At 38.4% G+C, this 17,820-nt stretch overlaps 1 protein-coding gene and 1 pseudogene across 1 annotated transcript; one reads left to right on the plus strand and one right to left on the minus strand.

Annotated features, from left to right (window-relative positions):
* Positions 1-2,530: 2,530 nt before the first annotated feature.
* On the plus strand, positions 2,531-3,283 carry LOC141820147 (uncharacterized). Its single transcript, XM_074707419.1, has one exon. It carries the CDS (start codon positions 2,531-2,533, stop codon positions 3,281-3,283), a length of 753 nt encoding a protein of 250 aa, XP_074563520.1.
* Positions 3,284-10,046: 6,763 nt separating this feature from the next.
* Positions 10,047-12,472, minus strand: LOC141820232 (uncharacterized; annotated as a pseudogene).
* Positions 12,473-17,820: the final 5,348 nt, after the last annotated feature.

The following is a 17,820-nucleotide window of genomic DNA, read 5'->3' on the forward strand; positions in this document are numbered from 1 at the left end:
CGGAGGAGATACCCTGCAAGAGAGAAGCTCGTGAGACGGAGGGCCAGGGGATGGTTCCCTGGCGCGACCACTCCGATGCTTAAGTTAGCGGTTGCCGAAAGAAAAAGTGGGCGATGGAAAAAAGGATTTTTGGGGCTTTTCTTGCCTACCTTCTTCAGCAAGATGCTAATCTTTTTAAGGGAGGAGAAAATGTTACGTCTCATCCTTGATGTGAAAGGGGTTCCCTCACCGTTATGAAAGCGTACGGAGGTGCGTTAAAGGGGACACAACCAGAGGGATGGTGCCACAGGCGAGCATGTCCCCTTGCTGACTTGCATTAAAGGAGGCGTCACATCAGGCACGTGTCCCTTTCCCATTCATGAGAGACGTGCGGGAAGGTATGGGGCACAATCATAACGAATGAAGGACGGAGTGGCCCTTGGGAAGTGGAGAGATGGGATACGTCTTTTCTGATAGGACATGGAGAGTGAAGTAAAAGTACCGAAGAGGAGTTCTATGCCGATCCGAGAGGGGCTTCGGCTCGGAGCAGCCGAAGTAGGGTTCGGCTCGGCAAAAAGCGTTATTGCCATACCGAGAGGGATCCCGGTCCTGAGGCGGAATTGACGGGGCATTCGTACCCCGGACGAGGGGAAATTTTAGTTAGGCCCGTGTCCCGGCACCTTGGTCGTGGCGGAGTTCGGATCATCATGAAGCCACGGATCCGAACGGAAGTGAGACTTGTCTAGGCGTTGAGGGGGCCGAAAAAGGGGGGAGTCGGAGAACTTAACATTTTTCCATAAGGATTGACCAGGATTGACCAGGTAATCTACCAGGGGCAGGGGCAGGGGCTGAGGTTTGTCGGCCTCATGTCCTTGGATATGGTTGTCTTCCTTGCTTCTTATGACTCGATTAGCCTAACCTGCTTCCTTACGCCCCGATCACGCCCATAACAACTATCATTTATCTTTGGAGTTCTCTTCCTAACTTTAGACGCGAAAATATAGAATATATATTCTAAATTTTGAATTGTCATAGATATTGTTGTTATGTTATTTATTCTATTTGATTATCTTTATATATATATATAAGATGCATGTGCATTTGTTAGATTATATATGAGGGCATATTAATTTATCATCTAATTATAAATTAATAACTAAATTAGATTATATTAACAATTTAAATACTTTTATATTATAATTTTTTAACATTTTAAAATAATAATAAAAAACTAAATTGAACGACATGTAACGAGCTAGGAGGTTGAAATTTTCCTATAAGATACGAATTTTTTCTTGAAAAAAGAATTTGTGTGATGACGTATTTCTACATTTTTACTGAAGTAAGAGGTTGAGACTATAAGTCTATAACTACATATGTAACTAATATCAACGATAACGTACCTCATTAAACAATATTTATACATCAAGTTGATAACTTACGAAGCACAAAGTCAATCATTCATCAAAAGGATAGTAGGAGGTTGTACTATTACTATAGCTAAATTTTGGATATGAGTTTTCATAATTTTATTTTTAAATTTTTTTCTAAAGGTCTCGTACCAATGAAGATATTTTTTATCTTATAAATTTTTATAATCTTCTTCATACATTTTTAATGTGAGATTTTTATTATAATCATCTCAACAAAAATTGAGACCTTTAATAATCTAAGCCCCTTATCTCATATGCCAAGGACTGAGTTCCCTCCAGGGTGAGCCAGCATATGTGATAGGGGCTTACTCAAGGGGTCGGGACCTAAGGAACACACATATGTCACATACTCTTATGAGACACCCTTGAGGGAACGTGGCTTGGATTATTAGTTCCTTAAGCTTGGATTATTGAAGGTAATGTAGATGAAGTAGTCAAGCTTTTTTGGGGACTCTGACACTCCAAAAAATTTCAGACATCGAACTTTAAAATTGCGATAGATAATCATTCATCTAAATTAATATGCTTCTCTTTTGCTTCTATATAAAGATGGAATCTGTCATCTTAGCGGCCTCACTAGATCAGTCCCACAATCATCTATGAGGAGGTAAATCGAGAAACTACAATTGACCACGACTGATGAGAGTATTGTCTCAGCTTCGTCGAGATTTGAATCCTAATTACCCTCTTATACAAATCTGCTCCGTAGATTCATAAATGAAATCTAAATAGGCTTGGATATGCATTTTAATTACTTGTTTTTGTTTAGTCACATTTATAATTACCCTACTAATTAAATTAGGAAAGATTTTAAGCCGATAATATGGTATTCGATGCCAGCAATAAGCAAATAAATGGAATCTATACCAATCAAGATTAAAGAAATCAATCAATTTCTACTTTTGTACAGAAGGGATGGATAAAATAAGGATTAAAATAGAATTTATAGGTAAATCATGAGGACATAAATTACGTACATTTATTAATTAATTAATAAATTAATTAATGCCAACTGACCGTCGTCGGCGGTATTTAAGCATACATGTATAATATTCTTTGTAACTGTCCTTTTCCTGGCTGGCTGCTCGGTTTCCCTGTCGATCGAGATCGATCATATCATGGCTTCTTCGTCGTCGTCGCCGGCGCAGGTGGCGTTGTCGTCGTCGGTGTCGACGACCTCGGTTTCATCGCCGTGTGCGGCGTGCAAGTTCCTGCGGCGCAAGTGTCAGCCGGAGTGCGTGTTCGCGCCGTACTTCCCGCCGGATCAGCCGCAGAAGTTCGTGCACGTGCACCGGGTGTTCGGCGCCAGCAACGTGACCAAGTTGCTGAACGAGCTGCACCCGTACCAGCGGGAGGACGCCGTCAACTCCCTCGCCTACGAGGCCGACATGCGCCTCCGCGACCCCGTCTACGGCTGCGTCAAGGTCATCACCACGCTCCAGCACCAGCTCCGCCAGCTCCAGATCGACCTCTCCTGCGCCAAGTTCGAGCTCTCCAAGTACCAGTCCGCCGCCACCGCCGCCACCGCCGCCGCCGCCGCTGCTGCTTCTGGCCAATCTCCCACCGTGCCCTCCGCTGCCTTCCTCAACCATCACAACCACGTCACGGGTTTCGGGTTCTGGCAGGATCCGATGGCGAGGGATGTTCGCCATTGCGTTAGCCAACATCAATGGACGTTGAGAAATCCAAAAAGCGACGCAGATCTGGCGGCCAGGGAGGCGGGCCTGGCGGCGGCGATGAACGCCACCACGGCAGCCACCATCGGCCTCTTCGGCACGCAGTACTCCAAGCCCAGCGCTGCAGGCGGCCACGAGCGCTCCGGCGTTGGCCACATCTACAGATCCACGTTGCCAGGTACTCATTTTTCCTGATCAATTCTACTCATTACTTAATTTTTTGTGCCAAGGCTTTAGTATTTTATGGATCTTCTTTAATTTCCCCCTTTGGCACATATTTCTAGGCTAGGGTTTCAGGCAGAAATATATTAACTCCAAATATAGGTCTTTGAAAAAACTTAAAGAACTCTTTCTCTTTTTTTTCTTTGAAGAAAAAACAAATCTTGGAATCGATCTATTTTCTTCTGTAATCAAATGCTTTAATATAATTAATTCAAGGAAATCTTATACCTGCATGAACATGAAGAAATGTTTTTTATTGTAATGTTAAGTAGCGTAGAAATCATATATGCTGGTTTGGCACATTAAGTATGAATATATACTGAAAGTAAATAGTCAGTACAGCAAAAGATTTCGGTGTTTTTAATTTTATTGAACAAGAACTGTGTATCGGTTTTATGTTTTAGTCTTTTTCAATCGATTCAAGGAAGATAATTCCAGGGTATGTAAATTCAAGCAAGTGAAATTAGATGCAAGGCATTTGACATCTTTATGAGTGAAGTAATTCTGAAAAGGGATAACGATCCCTCTATAATATCACCTCAAACATTTCCCTTATTTTGTATATTAATTTTATATGTAATCGAGTCTTCTCGATCAAAATTGAGAAATATCCAATTGCCTTTAGGTGTTTTCTTTGAAGCTAAAAAAGATGAAAAGAAAGACATGCTATTTTTGAAACGTCTTTAAAATTATTTTTCGAGAGTATTCACAATACTTTATACTAAGCAGTCCCTTGTTCTTTAATTCACTTGCTTTCTTTAATTACTAATACAAACATTATACATAATCAGTCATTTTCTGTTGTATCTATAGTTCTACTTTCGTTTTCTTCGTTGCAGATTAAACATTCGGAGAGCATATGACTTGCTGAAGACCAAAGTGAGATAGATAATCCCGATCGACGATCCTGGCATTTCACCTTTAGCTAGTCAAACTACAAAGAACGCAATTGTCTTTCATTATATATATCTACCACTTGATTTAATAATATCTTGGTCCATTACTGATCTCTTCTGTATCCCAAGCGAACAATATAATTTGCATGTATTCCTTCAATTGATTTTCTGTCCAGTTATCTTACATTTCCTTTCCTTTTATTTTCTTCGCTTTAACTTGAAGCAAATTAAATAAGAAAGAAAGAAAGGAAGAAAAAAGTTATATTTTCACCTGGGATTCAAATACTGTTCAAATCTTGGCATTGTGTAGCTATGAAAGGCCTAGCTAGCCAGTTTACAGTTGACTCAAGGGGAACAAAAAGGATAACATACACAAGGACTCAATCCCCATTAAAGTAAGATAGTCATTTCATTGTCTTGTGGATCTGCAGCATTGTTATTGGAATCCCGAGAAGGTCAAATAAGAAGCACTTAGCTCAACACTTACCTAGACAAGGCCATCATTAAGATGTAACACTGGCGCCCTTGCTTTTTCTTCGATTAGCTAGCTAGCATTTCTTAGGAGATTCGGCAATAAACTGAGCAAAGAGGAGGAAGCGAGGCCTATCTGCAACCCAATAAAGAGCGTGCAGGAGGAAGAGAGAAAGAGGGATACGGATACGCACAGCCAGGCACAGGTAGATCAGATGGATGACGATGGTGAGGTGGAGGAGCAATGATGGCTTTATGGATTCTTTAATGCGATTCACCGCTGCTCACGTCTCCTCCCTGGGCACGCTGCATGCATGCTAGCTGCGCCACCACCCTCAGCGCCAGCGGTGGTTCCCACCGGACGGGGAGGCACTGGATGTGACCCATGCATGCAGTTTGACGCTACTGACGATCTGTCGTCCGCTTCTTTGTTTGCGTGCATGGCTCCGCCAAATGCCTCGCGCCACTCGCGAGCCAAGCGAGGAGATGGGCATGGGGGGAGAGGACATTATTCATTTATGCGCTAGCTCCGGGGCGCGTAGATGTCAGAGGGGGTACGAAAGGCATTAAGGGGGGAGTAAGAGGAGAATAACTGATCGATCGATCGATCGATCGATCGCCCGTTCCTGCGAATAGAATATAGAATATTACGCGGCCAATGGATGACTTAATTTGGGCCATTCATTGCATGGTTAAAGAGGAGGGGGTCCGAGAAATGAATGATGGGAGAGAAATGACAGCGGTCGGCAAGGCCATGAGGAGTACTCCTCATGAGGACTGAGGAGGAGAAGGGAATGAAGAAGAAGGAGGCATGCATGTGGAGTAGGTTAATTTTTAGGGGGGACAAAATGAACCAAACTTTTGTATCAGGCTTCGATCCTTAATTGAATGCCACGGTTTCTGTCTCCTTCTGACTCGATCGCCAGTTCATGACATTGATTGTGGAGCATCGGCGTACGTAGGAGAGATGCTGAGAGGAAGGTGAGGGACAGATGCCAGGTCGGTATTGTTTATCGTTGAGCTCGGTGATAATCATACTGCAGTATTGATTGATGCCGATCATTATTGCTTCTTCACTGCTCGACCGTATTTCTTTTTACTAATTCAAATTTGATAGAGCTTCTATTTTTCTATATTCAATGACTTTTGAGCCTGCACGTCAATAATCAACTGTTCCCATGGCTCGATTGAGAATGTTCCCATGGCTCGAGTGCGGCATGTTGAGGATGGTTTCAGTTGAGGATGTTCTATAGTGTGTCTTGTTTCGGGGATATTCTCAGTTGGGGATGCTCCCAATGAGGACACGATTGAAGGCTCGCTTGGTCTTTATAGTGATGTTCCCGAGATGAGCGCAAGGCTAAGGGCTTGTGTGGTCTTTTTAGATATGTTTCCAAAATAGATGCACAATTAGGTCCTATGTGATCTTTCCGAAGATATTCTCAAGCAAGAATGATGTGCACAACTAGAGTCTTGTACTCTTGTGTGATCTTACTTGAGATATTTTCGAACGGAGATGTTCCTAAAATGATGTGCATGGTTAGAGTCTCGTGCAATCTTTCCTAGATGTTTCAAGTAGGGATGTTCCCAAAGTGATGTGCATGATTAGAATCCTATATGATCTTTCTAGGAATGTTTCCGAGTGAAGATGTTCCCAAAGTGATGTGTAGGATCGTAAGCATGTTATAGTGGGTAAATAACATGTTTAATAATTTTTGAGACGATAGTAATAATAAAAATAAAAATAATTACAGGAATTTATAACGGAATAATAACTAAGTATTTTACAGTGGAATAATAATTAAGTAAATTTAATTAAATAATTTGAAATAACAATTTTGTTTAAACAATATGCAGTGGTAAATAGAATAAAAGATACCATATACAACCACAGCATTTCACATGGTTCAACTTCAATGTGACTAATCAAGTCTTCAATTGTCTAGTGTCTAATCACTAGACTCACTAGCTAGGATCACTAGGACTTTTTATGTTTGCTTATTATTTGATCACCTAATTTATCAAGATTTATTTCCTTATCAAGTTTCTTGCACTTGTATACTTGACAAACACATCAAATCCACAAATAACCTAACTTTCAACTAATTGTCATATTAAAATATCTTGTTATATACCCCAATAATCTTTCATTTTTTTATGTTTGAAAATCAAGTTTAAAGTTAAAAAATTAATTTTTAAAGTCATATCTAGAGGAGCCTCAATACAATAGTAAAATTACTATAATATGATCTTGAAATCTAATTCAAATCACAAAATCAATCTCTTATAAAATATAAAATAAGATTATATATAATAAACTTAATGTGATTTGATTCTTTCTTAGAGCATCCCATATTAATGAAAGTTTCATACACCAAACTATTCTTTTTTATAAGATATAATGCACTTATGCGTAAAATATTTTATAAAATATTTCTTCTTTTGAAATGTTTCTTCTTCTCTCCTTAAAATGCACATTTCTTATCTCTTGAATAAAATATTATTTCTCCCTCTTAATAAAATATTTAATTTTCTCTCTTAATAAAATATTCATTTTCTCTCTTTTCTCAATTCTTTCAAACTTCTTCTACGTACCTTAAATCTTCTCCTGTTTTTCCTTTTACATACATTAAAAATTGATTCAAAAAGAAAGTTTTGTAAAATTGAATTTTCTAATCTTAAATTTTTAAATCATGATACTGTTAAAATCATGCTACCATTGAACATAAAGTAAGAGCATTTATCACACAGTTAAACATGCATTAATTAAAAAAATGAAATCAATTGAAGTCGATGTAAATTCAAATGGAGTAATAAGTAGACGTAGAGTTAACGTACGATTAAAAAATAAAGTAAACTTAAAGTAAAAAAATTGACCATAGAACCAAATAAAGAAAGTCAAATAAAAGTCAAAATTAATCAAAATATTAAGTCAATTAAAGTTAACTATAATAGCAAGTTAAAATAGGTTCAGTTGCTGGGCGTCTGGGTTGATCGCTGCGTGCACTTCTTGATTTATTTTGATGGCCGGTGGAAAACTTTAGGACCGAACCGGTCATAGGGATAGTCAATGAGGCTAACTGAGATTTATCATTTTTTTTATAAATAAGTTCAGTCAAATAAGAAATTAATCGATGAGTTCAAATGAAAATAGTCAAGCAGTCATCAACATCAAGTCCAAAAAGAAGTCTAATTAATAATGTTACTAATTGACTGATATATTAATTTTAGTCTGATCAAAGTTCATCTAAATTTTTCTATCCTAGTTTCCTAAGTACCTCATGTCAAATGAACCTCTTGCTCCTTAGACTTTTATGCCAGGAGCTTCCTTGTCTCCTATCTATCCTTGCATCCAATCTCATGATCTGTTAGGATTTTCATTTTTATCAAGAATCTAATCATTGATCTTTTTGAACTTTCCTTACTTTGTATCCGATCTTTTGACCTATATGAATTTCTTTTTGTCAAGAATCTAATCCTCAATTTTCTTGGACTTCTTTTACCTTACATCCGATCTCCAAATTTACCCACTCATAACACAAATGACATCCAACTTCCGTACCTAAACTTAAATACTAATCAAACATTGAAATTTCTTATCCGGAATATGATTACACCACCAAAAATCATATATTTGTTTAATCTCATACTTATAATTTGTTGATTTTAATAAAACATGAAGAAAATGTTAAATGGAATCAAGTAAAAGAAACCCACTCATTCGAAGAAATCCGCATCCTCAACAATCAATCGAAAACCACCTTCATGCTCTCTCAACTAGACCCATAAATTATAAAGCAATATAAACATTGGTTCGACTCAACCATGTCAAATAATAATAGTAATAATACAGATCATACCTTATACCTGCATCTAGAAATGATAAACTAAATAATTTTTCCTATTTTTAAATTTTCATATATTATATTATCTTTAGAAGCGAAAAGATCGATTAAGATACATTAAGACGAAGTGTTTCTTCCACCGGGATAGCTGTGGCTTCCAAGAAATGCCACAATTGTTTTCATTAAAAAACAAAAGAGAGAGAGAGAAGCGGCATATGCTAGACGAAATTGCAAGAGAGGGAGGGAGAGGAGCCGACATAAAGAAAACATCTTAGTATAAAGCCTAACCCAAAACTCCTCGTATATAAAAATACTTTAACCAATAATATAATTGAACCAAATCCAATTTATCTAATTTGACCTTAAAATCCTAAACCCTATAAACCAAAAATATAATTAAACCAAACCTAATTTGATTCACCCTAACTTATTCAATTTAATTTAAATTTGGAGCTGGCTCGATTACAAATAAGATTTAATCACTTTGTAATTTTTATATGTTTGTGAGATATAACAATGTTTTTTTCTGATGGTTCATCTGAAAGGAGATTACCTCGAACCAGAGGAAGCTCCTTTCTCAATTAGATGGCTTCATTATCGGCTGAACTCGTCTTCCCTTTGCTTGACCAATAGTAAGACATCCAGTTATTCTTGAGGGAACACTTTCTATGAAGCGATTCTGACTAACAAAGAAATGTTCAAACAAAAATAAGGAATATGAACACAACATAGCTGTAAATTCTCAGGCGTAAGTGTTTCTGTTGTTTTGCTTACACAGACATGACATCAAAGTTTAAGAAACATTCACATGTTCCACAATGTTGATTGTTTTATCATGTTGTATGCTATCTGGAATATAAAAGGTAATTGATACTAGTCGGTTAAATGGACGGTCAGAACATGGCTTTCAAGGGTTGTAGGATGCTTTGCGATGTGGTATTTTTCTATAGCCAATCTTGTTGATTAGTGTAAGAATCAAAACTCTTACAAAGTGGGTCCTGTCAATCAAGAATTTTTCTTCGACTTCAGGCATCAATGCAGCAATAAAGAAGTTGCTTCTGAGGACTTTGTAGTGTGGAACTCATTAGATAAGCTTCCACCTCTATAGAAACAACTATAGTCACTCCACTCAAATTGGATCACTCGAAAACATGTTGGTCATGACTTTGAAGATCTCTACTATGGTTGTTTAAGCATGCCTTGTGAGCCTATAGCCCCCCTAGGTCATTAGATTTTGTCAAAAACGTGTTGGGTTAACAATTAAGACATATATTACTCATATCATTATACTACTGATCAACAGAAGTCCCATCTGTACCACACAATAGATAGATAGATAATCATATAACATGACATACTTCAACAACAGAAATAACATAAGTGACATTAAACACAAACCTTATTTTAACTAGCATATGAATCTATATGTTAGGACAAGTAAAAAATCAACATAAGATCACCAAAGTAAAGCAAGGAAATAGAACAACAACTATAATTTTCGAGATTAGGAACGGCACAAGTAATTCCTTTTCATTTTTCCCTCTTATCTCCTTGAGGAATTAACTATCCATTTGTTTGGTACAACAAATATATGTTGAGATAAACATGTTTTTGGGATAGCCACAAGGAGAATAGACCAAGTCTCATATTTAAGCTATGTTTATACAATGCAAAACTAATATACAAGTAACAAAAGCATATTTCATCAGTTTTGAGTTTTTCTGTCCCTGTGCATTATTACAAGTATATATTATCGTTGACATTACCATCAAGAACACTAGTATGAGCAGGGTTCAACATGAATACCTCATTAGCAGGAAGTAGCAGGAATGAGTTCATTAAGTTGGGGACTTATATTGAGCCAGTGACAGTCATCAAAGCTGCATCTTGCGCTGCCATCTAGAGCTTCAGCAACGTCGGCAGGCTCCAAGAAAAAGGGTGTCCATGTTGGTGTGCCATCCTCAAAGGAGTTGTGGGTGAGGCGTTGAATGTCAGAACCATCGATCTTGATGGTAAAAATTTCCCCATAAGGTTGGTAATGATGGGGGTTGGAAATGGGTTCTGCTGAAATTCCTGCATAGTCTGAGGTGAAGACCAAGCTCTGGGAGTCAGGACTGAAGCAGGGGTGGTTTGTTCTTCCTCCATTTCCACTGTGCACCACCCTTCTCAACCCAGTGCCATTTGGATGCACAATGTAGATACCGAAACTTCCGCTCCCTGGATTATCCATGTCGGAGGCAAAAGCAATCCATTCTCCATCAGGTGACCAGCTGCACATGGTATCAGTCCAAGATCCCTCAGTTAGCTGATGAATTCCAGCACTCTCGCCCTCCTCGGCGTCCATAATGTACAGATTCTTGTGCCCAGAGCGGCCTGATCGGAAGACGACCCATTTGCCGTCTGGTGATGGGGAAGGGAACGCGTTATTCTCGCCCCCAGTTGTCAGCTTCTTGATCGAAGGCTGTGCATCCTTATCTCCGTCATCGTCAGGGAGAGTGATGGAAATGATATCGACTGTGGTGCTTTCTCCGGCAAACTCGGGCCCAGTGCTTGTGTAGATAACACCTTTCCTCTTCCAATCCCACGCCGTAGGAAAAGCATTACCAGAGAAAGCCTCCCTTGGTTTGCTTGAGCCATCGGAGTTCACCACGAACAACCCCGGCAAATTGACATAAGCAATCTGTTTACCGTCGGGGGAGAAGGAAGGGAAGGAGCCATCGAACCTAAGGAGTGAAAAGTTTTCCGGTGCGACGCTCTTTATGTTCTCCAGCAACAAGGATGGATCTCCATTGCTGCTTCCCCTGCATCGGTGGTACGCAACTTTGGATCCATCAGGGGATATGAAGGGATTATAGTGGTGGGAGTAGGGGACGACAGGCCGTGTCACCTCCACATAAACGTTGCTTCCGCCTCTCATGTCGATCAGCTCGATGTGACGGAATTTGGAAGTCTGTCTCCTCGTTGCGACTGCTATAACTCCCGGAGTGCCGGTGGAGGTCGCCGGTGTGAAAGCATGGAAACCGGGAGGGGTGATCCGGACAACAGATTCGACGGATACCACGGTGGACGCGAAGCTGATGGTGGCGCGGTATATGCTCCACCACCCGTCGGAACCCCGGCGGTGGAAGTAAAGAGTGGAGTCATCGGCCCAGCACGGCCAGCTGCCGTGATCGATGAGGAGAGACCTGCGCGACCCGTCCTCTGTTCGTAGGAGGTAGATGGAGGTGCGGAGCTCCTCGACATCGCCGGACCAACCCTCAGCGCCGTAGGAGGCGACGGCAGTCCATGCGCCGGAGGGGGAAACAGCGGGGCTGAAGTCGGCGACGCCGGAGGGGGTGAGGCGGTGGGTGCGGCCGGTGGGGATGTGGGTGGAGTAGACGGCGGCCCAGCTTGTCCTGGGGGAGGAACTCGGCTGGTGGGTGGAGACGTAGACAAGGAGATCGCCAGAGAGGGAGGGGCGATCCATCATGAAGATGAGAGGCGCTCCGCGAGGTGATCCAGAGGTGGGAAGGAGGGGGAATTGAAGGCGGGTCGGCAACTGGAGGGCGGTTCGGCGAGCGGATGGAGATGCGGAAGCGGAAACAGAGGGGAAGAGGTCGAGATAGATGGCGGAGGAGCCGTTGCGCTCAGTGACGTAAAGAAGGGAGTCGAGGGAGGAGGAGGAGGAGGAGGAGTTGAGGAAGGAGGAGGAGGAGAGGGAAGGGAAGAAGCCGTTGAAGTTGACGGAGACGCCGTCGGTGAGTTGACGGTCGTTGTCAGGTGGGAGGGTGGAGGAGGAGGTTGTGAGGGGGAGGGAGAAGATGTCGAAGTTGTAGCGGCTGCGGCCGAGGGTGGTGAAGATGATGGTACCAGCGGCAGAGGTGGCTTCTAGGGAGGAGGCGGAGGAGGAGGGAGAGGAAGAGGAGGAGGAGGAAGAGGAGGAGGAGGAAGAGGTGACGGTGGTTCGTCGTCATCAGTGCCGCACTCTGATCTCTCTGCAGTCGGCAGAGTGGCAGACTGCATAAAGGGAAGGGCAAACCGAAGATAAGGGAGTTGTGTGTATTGACGGTTGAGATTAACTGGGCTATTACTGTATTGTCTTGTACCTTTCCTATGATCCTCCTATCAAGCGATTAGCGATATATCTAAAGAAGGTAACTATCAAGTGGGCGCGCAGGCCATCCGGTCCAAAGGCTTAGCTAGATATTTCTGCTTTATCACCGCCAAACAAAAAAAACTATTTTGACATTAAAAAGGCAATAAATAATTAATAGCTTTATCACCGATTACCTGAACTCCTTTCGAGTACTGCTTGGAAAAGGATCAACTTTTATCCCTTGATTGTCTCATCCAGATTGCTAGATCTCAACTTTCAGTCACCTGAAAGAACTTCGATCGCTCGGACATAAATAGCTCGAATCTTGTTTCGGTCGCTGAAGTCCATGACTTTGTCTAATCAAACTTAATATACATCAGGTTGCCCGGAACTCTTATAGTCACTTGGATCACTAAGTTGCTTTCTACACCACAAAGTTTGTCCTCAAAATATTTTTTAAACTTTGGACAATATTATTGTCCACCTAGATTGAGAAACATAGAGCAGTTTAGTAGTCAGATTTATACCTAGTTATTAGACTATCCTCGATCCCAAAAAGACGATGCAATCCTCATCACTTTCTTTGTCAGAAAGTCTTTCAACTTACCTATGTGATACCTCCAGTCTTGCCTTATCAAGTGTCTAGTTCAGCTCCCTACTGATTCACTAAGATTTTCACATCTTCTTATGTTTGGTCATCAGATTTATCAGAAGTTTCACTACCTAGTATTTGGTCACCTGACCCACTATGACTACTTTTCTTATGTTTGATATCCATAAGTCTTCGACTGTCTAATGTGTATACTTAACAAGCACATCAAATCCATAAATAACTTAATGTTAAACTTGTCATATATTAAAATATCTTGTTATATAACAAAATATAGATTTAATGTGATGCTTGGTACTCTAATAATTTTTCATTTTTTGATGTGTAAAAATCAAGTTTAAGTTAGAAAATTAATTTTTAAAGTTATAAGATATAATTTAAAAGAGGAGCCTCGACGTCATAGTAAAATTACTATCACTTTTAAGTCAGATTTAAATCATGAAAATAATCTCTTATAAAATGTAAAATAAAATTATATATAATAAACTTAGTGTGATCTAATTTTTTTCTCAACATCTCATATTAATGAAAACTTGGTATATCGAATTATTCTTTTTCATAAGATATAATGCACTAATGTATAAAATATTTCTTCTTTTGAAAGGTACTCTTCTTCTCTCCTTAAAATGCACTTTTCTTATCTCTTGAATAAAATATTATTTCTCCCTCTTAATAAAATATTTAATTTTCTCTCTTAATAAAATATTCATTTTCTCTCTTTTCTCACTTCTTTCGAACTTCTTCTACCTTAAATCTTCTCTTGTTTTTCCTTTTACATACATTAAAAATTGATTCAAAAAGAAAGTTTTGTAAAATTAAATTTTCTAATCTAAAATTTTTAAATCATGTTACTTTTAAAATTATGCATGCAATGAATATAAAGTAAGAGCATTTATCACACAGTTAAACTTGCATTAATTAAAAAAATGAAATCAATTGAAGTCGATGTAAATTCAAAGGGAGTCAGTAGACATCAAGTAGAGTCAACGATTAAAAAATAAAGTAAACTTAAAGTAAAAAAATTGACCATCGAACCACATAAAGAAAGTCAAATAAAAGTCAAAATTAATCAAATATAATCAAAATATTAAGTCAATTAAAGTTAACTATAATAGCAAGTTAAAATAGGTTCAGACCGTTTCCGAAGCAATGATGCCACGGTTGGACATCTAGGTTATCACCCAAGCATCTGCGGTTCGAATCCCAATTACGACGTACTTGCAGAAATTTTTCTTCAAATGGGGAATACAATCAAAGGATGCTAGGCCGCTACATGCACTTCCCGATTTATCTTGGTGGCCGGTGGAAAACTTCCATGTGGCCAAACCAGTCATCTTCAGAGATAATCAATGAGACAAACTGAGATTTATCATTTAAAAAAAAAATAGATTCAGTCCAAATAAGAAATTAATAGATGAGTTCAAATGAAAATAGTCAAACAGTAAGCAACATCAAGTCAAACAAGAAGTCTAATTAATAATGCTACTAATTAATTGACATATTGATTTCAGTCATTCTAATAATTAAGGATGTGGAACCCAGGCATATGCGGATCGAACCCCAGTTACGACATATTTGTAGGAATTTTCTTTCAAATGGGAAACGCAATCAAAGGATGTTGGGCATCTGGATTGGCCGCCGTATGCGCTTCCCGATTTACCCTAGTGGTCGATGAAAAACTTCCGTGGGACCTGACCGACCACTCCCAGGGATTGAGTCCATGAGACTGACTGAGATTTATCATTTTTTTAATAATTAAGGTTCATCTAAATTTTTTTATCCTCGTTTTCTAAGTATCTCATGTGATGTACCTTTTGCTCCTTGAACTTTTGTGCCTAGAACTTTTTCATCTTCTAATTTTCATCTATCCTTGCATATCTGTTAGCATTTCTACTTTTGCCAAGAATTCAATTATTGATCTTTTTGAACTTTTCTTACTTTGTATCCTATTTTTTGACCTACACGGATTTCTTCTTACCAAGAATCTAATCCTCAATTTTTTTAGACTCCTCTTGTCTTACATCCAATCTCCAAACCTACGAGAGCTTTTCTTACACACTCTAACACAGGTGAGATCAAACTTCTGTACCTAAACTTAAATACTAATCAAACATTAAAATTTCTCATCCGGAGTGTAATTGCACCAACAAAAATTATATATTTGTTTAATCTCTTCTACAAGAAAGGTAGAATTCGCCATCTTAGCGGCCCCACATGGTCGACCCCACGATCATCTGTGAGGAGGTAAATCAAAAAATTGCAATTGATCACGACGCAGGAAAGTATTGTCTGGCTTCACCATGATTCGAACTCTTGCTCTCTTCTGCAACTCTGCTGCGTCGTAACTAACTCAGCTATGCTCCAGGGGCATATATTTGTTTAATCTCATACTTATAATTTGTCGATTTTAATCAAATATGAGGAAAATGTTAAATAGAATCAAGAAAAAAAAAACCCACCTCATTTGAAGAAATCCAAATCCTCAACGATCAATCGAAAACCACCTTCATGCTCTCTCAACTAGACCCATAAATTATAAATCAATATAAACGTGGGTTCAACTCTAGCATGTCAAATAATAATAGTAATAATACAGATCATCATAAAGGACTTACCTTTAGAAGCGAAAAGATCGATTAAGATACATTTAGACGAAGTGTTTCTTCCATCGGGATAGCTGTGGCTTCCCAGAAATGCCACAATTGTTTTCATTTAAAAAAAAGAGAGAGAGAGAACATCTTAGTATAAAGCCTAACCCTAAACTCTTCGTATATAAAAATACTTTAACCAATAATATAATTGAACAAAATCCAATTTATCTAATTTGACCTTAAAAATCCTAAACCATATAAACCAAAAATATAATTAAACCAAACCTAATTTGATTCACCCTAACTTATTCAAATCAGTCCAAATCAATTAATTGGTTCAACTTCAACTTATTCAATTTAATTTAAATTTGGAGCTGGCTCGATTACAAATAAGATTTAATCTCTTTGCAATTTATATATGCTTTTGAGATATAACAATATTTTTGTAACACCCCCCCTCTTTCTTATACTAATAGGGAGACGTTACGTACTTTAAACTTTCCTTAACTTTTACTTATTAAATAAAATAACTCAAATAACTTTTCTTTTTCTGTTTAACATGCGGAAGCAAAAGAAATAAATAACTTCTTAGATAAAATAAATATTTATTTAATTTAATCTTGTGGATCTTATTCCGCGGTTCCGTCGACACCACACATCAAACACTTTTCCAGCTGCCTCCTCTTTCCTAAAACTTTTCCTTTTATTTATCTGCAATATGAGGAATGCAAACTATAAGCAACGCTTAGTAAGTACATCATCTAACTCACAAAAACCATAGAAAACTTCGTAATAACTGATGCTATTATATGAAAGAAATGTTGGAGATGACATGGGAAAAACTTATATTATATATAAGTGAAAATAAATAAACATCCTTCTTTGGGTCCAGCGAGGTATCACTTAAATTTCTTGTGGGCCTTGTGCCCAGAATTCTTTGTGGGCCTTGTGCCCAGAATTCCTTTTTTTATGGGCCTTGTGCCCAGAATTCTTTGTGAGCCTTGTGCCCAGAATTCCTTTTCTTATGGGCCTTGTGCCCGTGGGCCTTGCGCCCGATACCCGCCTGTCTAAAGTAAAATACTTTTCTTATACTTCTTATATCATGCAATTTGGAAAGAAACAATTTACACATGCTTTAAAATGATGTCATGGAAATAATACTTTATGCATGCTCTACATACTATGGACAGAATAAAGAAAACAACGGAGCAACTCATACTGCAGGTGAGAGATGTACTTACCTTGTCAGCTCACTAAGGTTTTAATGCTAAGATTTGTGAAACCGGAGACCTTCTCCGATGTGCTCTAGCACCTTCTTCGCACGACCTACAAAAATCATAACTATAACTTAACTAAAATCATTAACCTAATCTAATTACTCAATTGGGTCAAGAGTTAATCTTACCCCAAATCTAACTATTTCATTTATCTAATTAATTTGATTAACTTCATTAATCCTTCAATATAAATTTAATTAACCAATTCACTAAGATTAATGGAACATTAATTAACCATAACGGGTTAATTAATCAACTAATTAACTACTTAATTAATTAACAAGTAACTAACTAATTAAACTGATTAACTAAATCATTAGTTAGGTCTATTAATTCAATTAATAATTAACTTCTGAATCATTGATTAATCAACATTCAATTACTTAATTAACCAACTAACTGAACCAATTAATTCTAATTACATTAATTAACCTAAATATCCTAATTAACAATATAGATGAACAACTTATTAACTTACCAATCAAATAATGTTAATTAACTAATTAATCTAATTACCAATCATTATCCTAATTAACTAATTGATTAATCAATTAATTGATTAATTAGCTTAACTAGTAATTAATTCACTAACCTTAATTAATTAACTCAGTTAATTAAAATTAACTAACCCGTCTTCTTCCTCGCGTGAATCCGCAGAACAGGGGAAGCGGCTCTGGAGCTCCGGCGTCGACTGGACGAGGACGCAGGCGGCGCGTGCAGGGGAAGACTGGCGGCGGCGTCTTCCGGC

Source organism: Curcuma longa, unplaced genomic scaffold, assembly GCF_044706935.1.
Source record: "Curcuma longa cultivar G26 ecotype Majalengka, Jawa Barat unplaced genomic scaffold, ITB_CL_G26_1.1 utg2798_np1212_758248_RagTag, whole genome shotgun sequence".
Lineage (NCBI taxonomy): Eukaryota > Viridiplantae > Streptophyta > Magnoliopsida > Zingiberales > Zingiberaceae > Curcuma > Curcuma longa.

Coding starts and splice junctions, on each gene's coding strand:
- LOC141820147 (XM_074707419.1), top strand. CDS start 2,531: ATGGCTTCTTCGTCGTCGTCGCCGGCGCAGGTGGCGTTGTCGTCGTCG.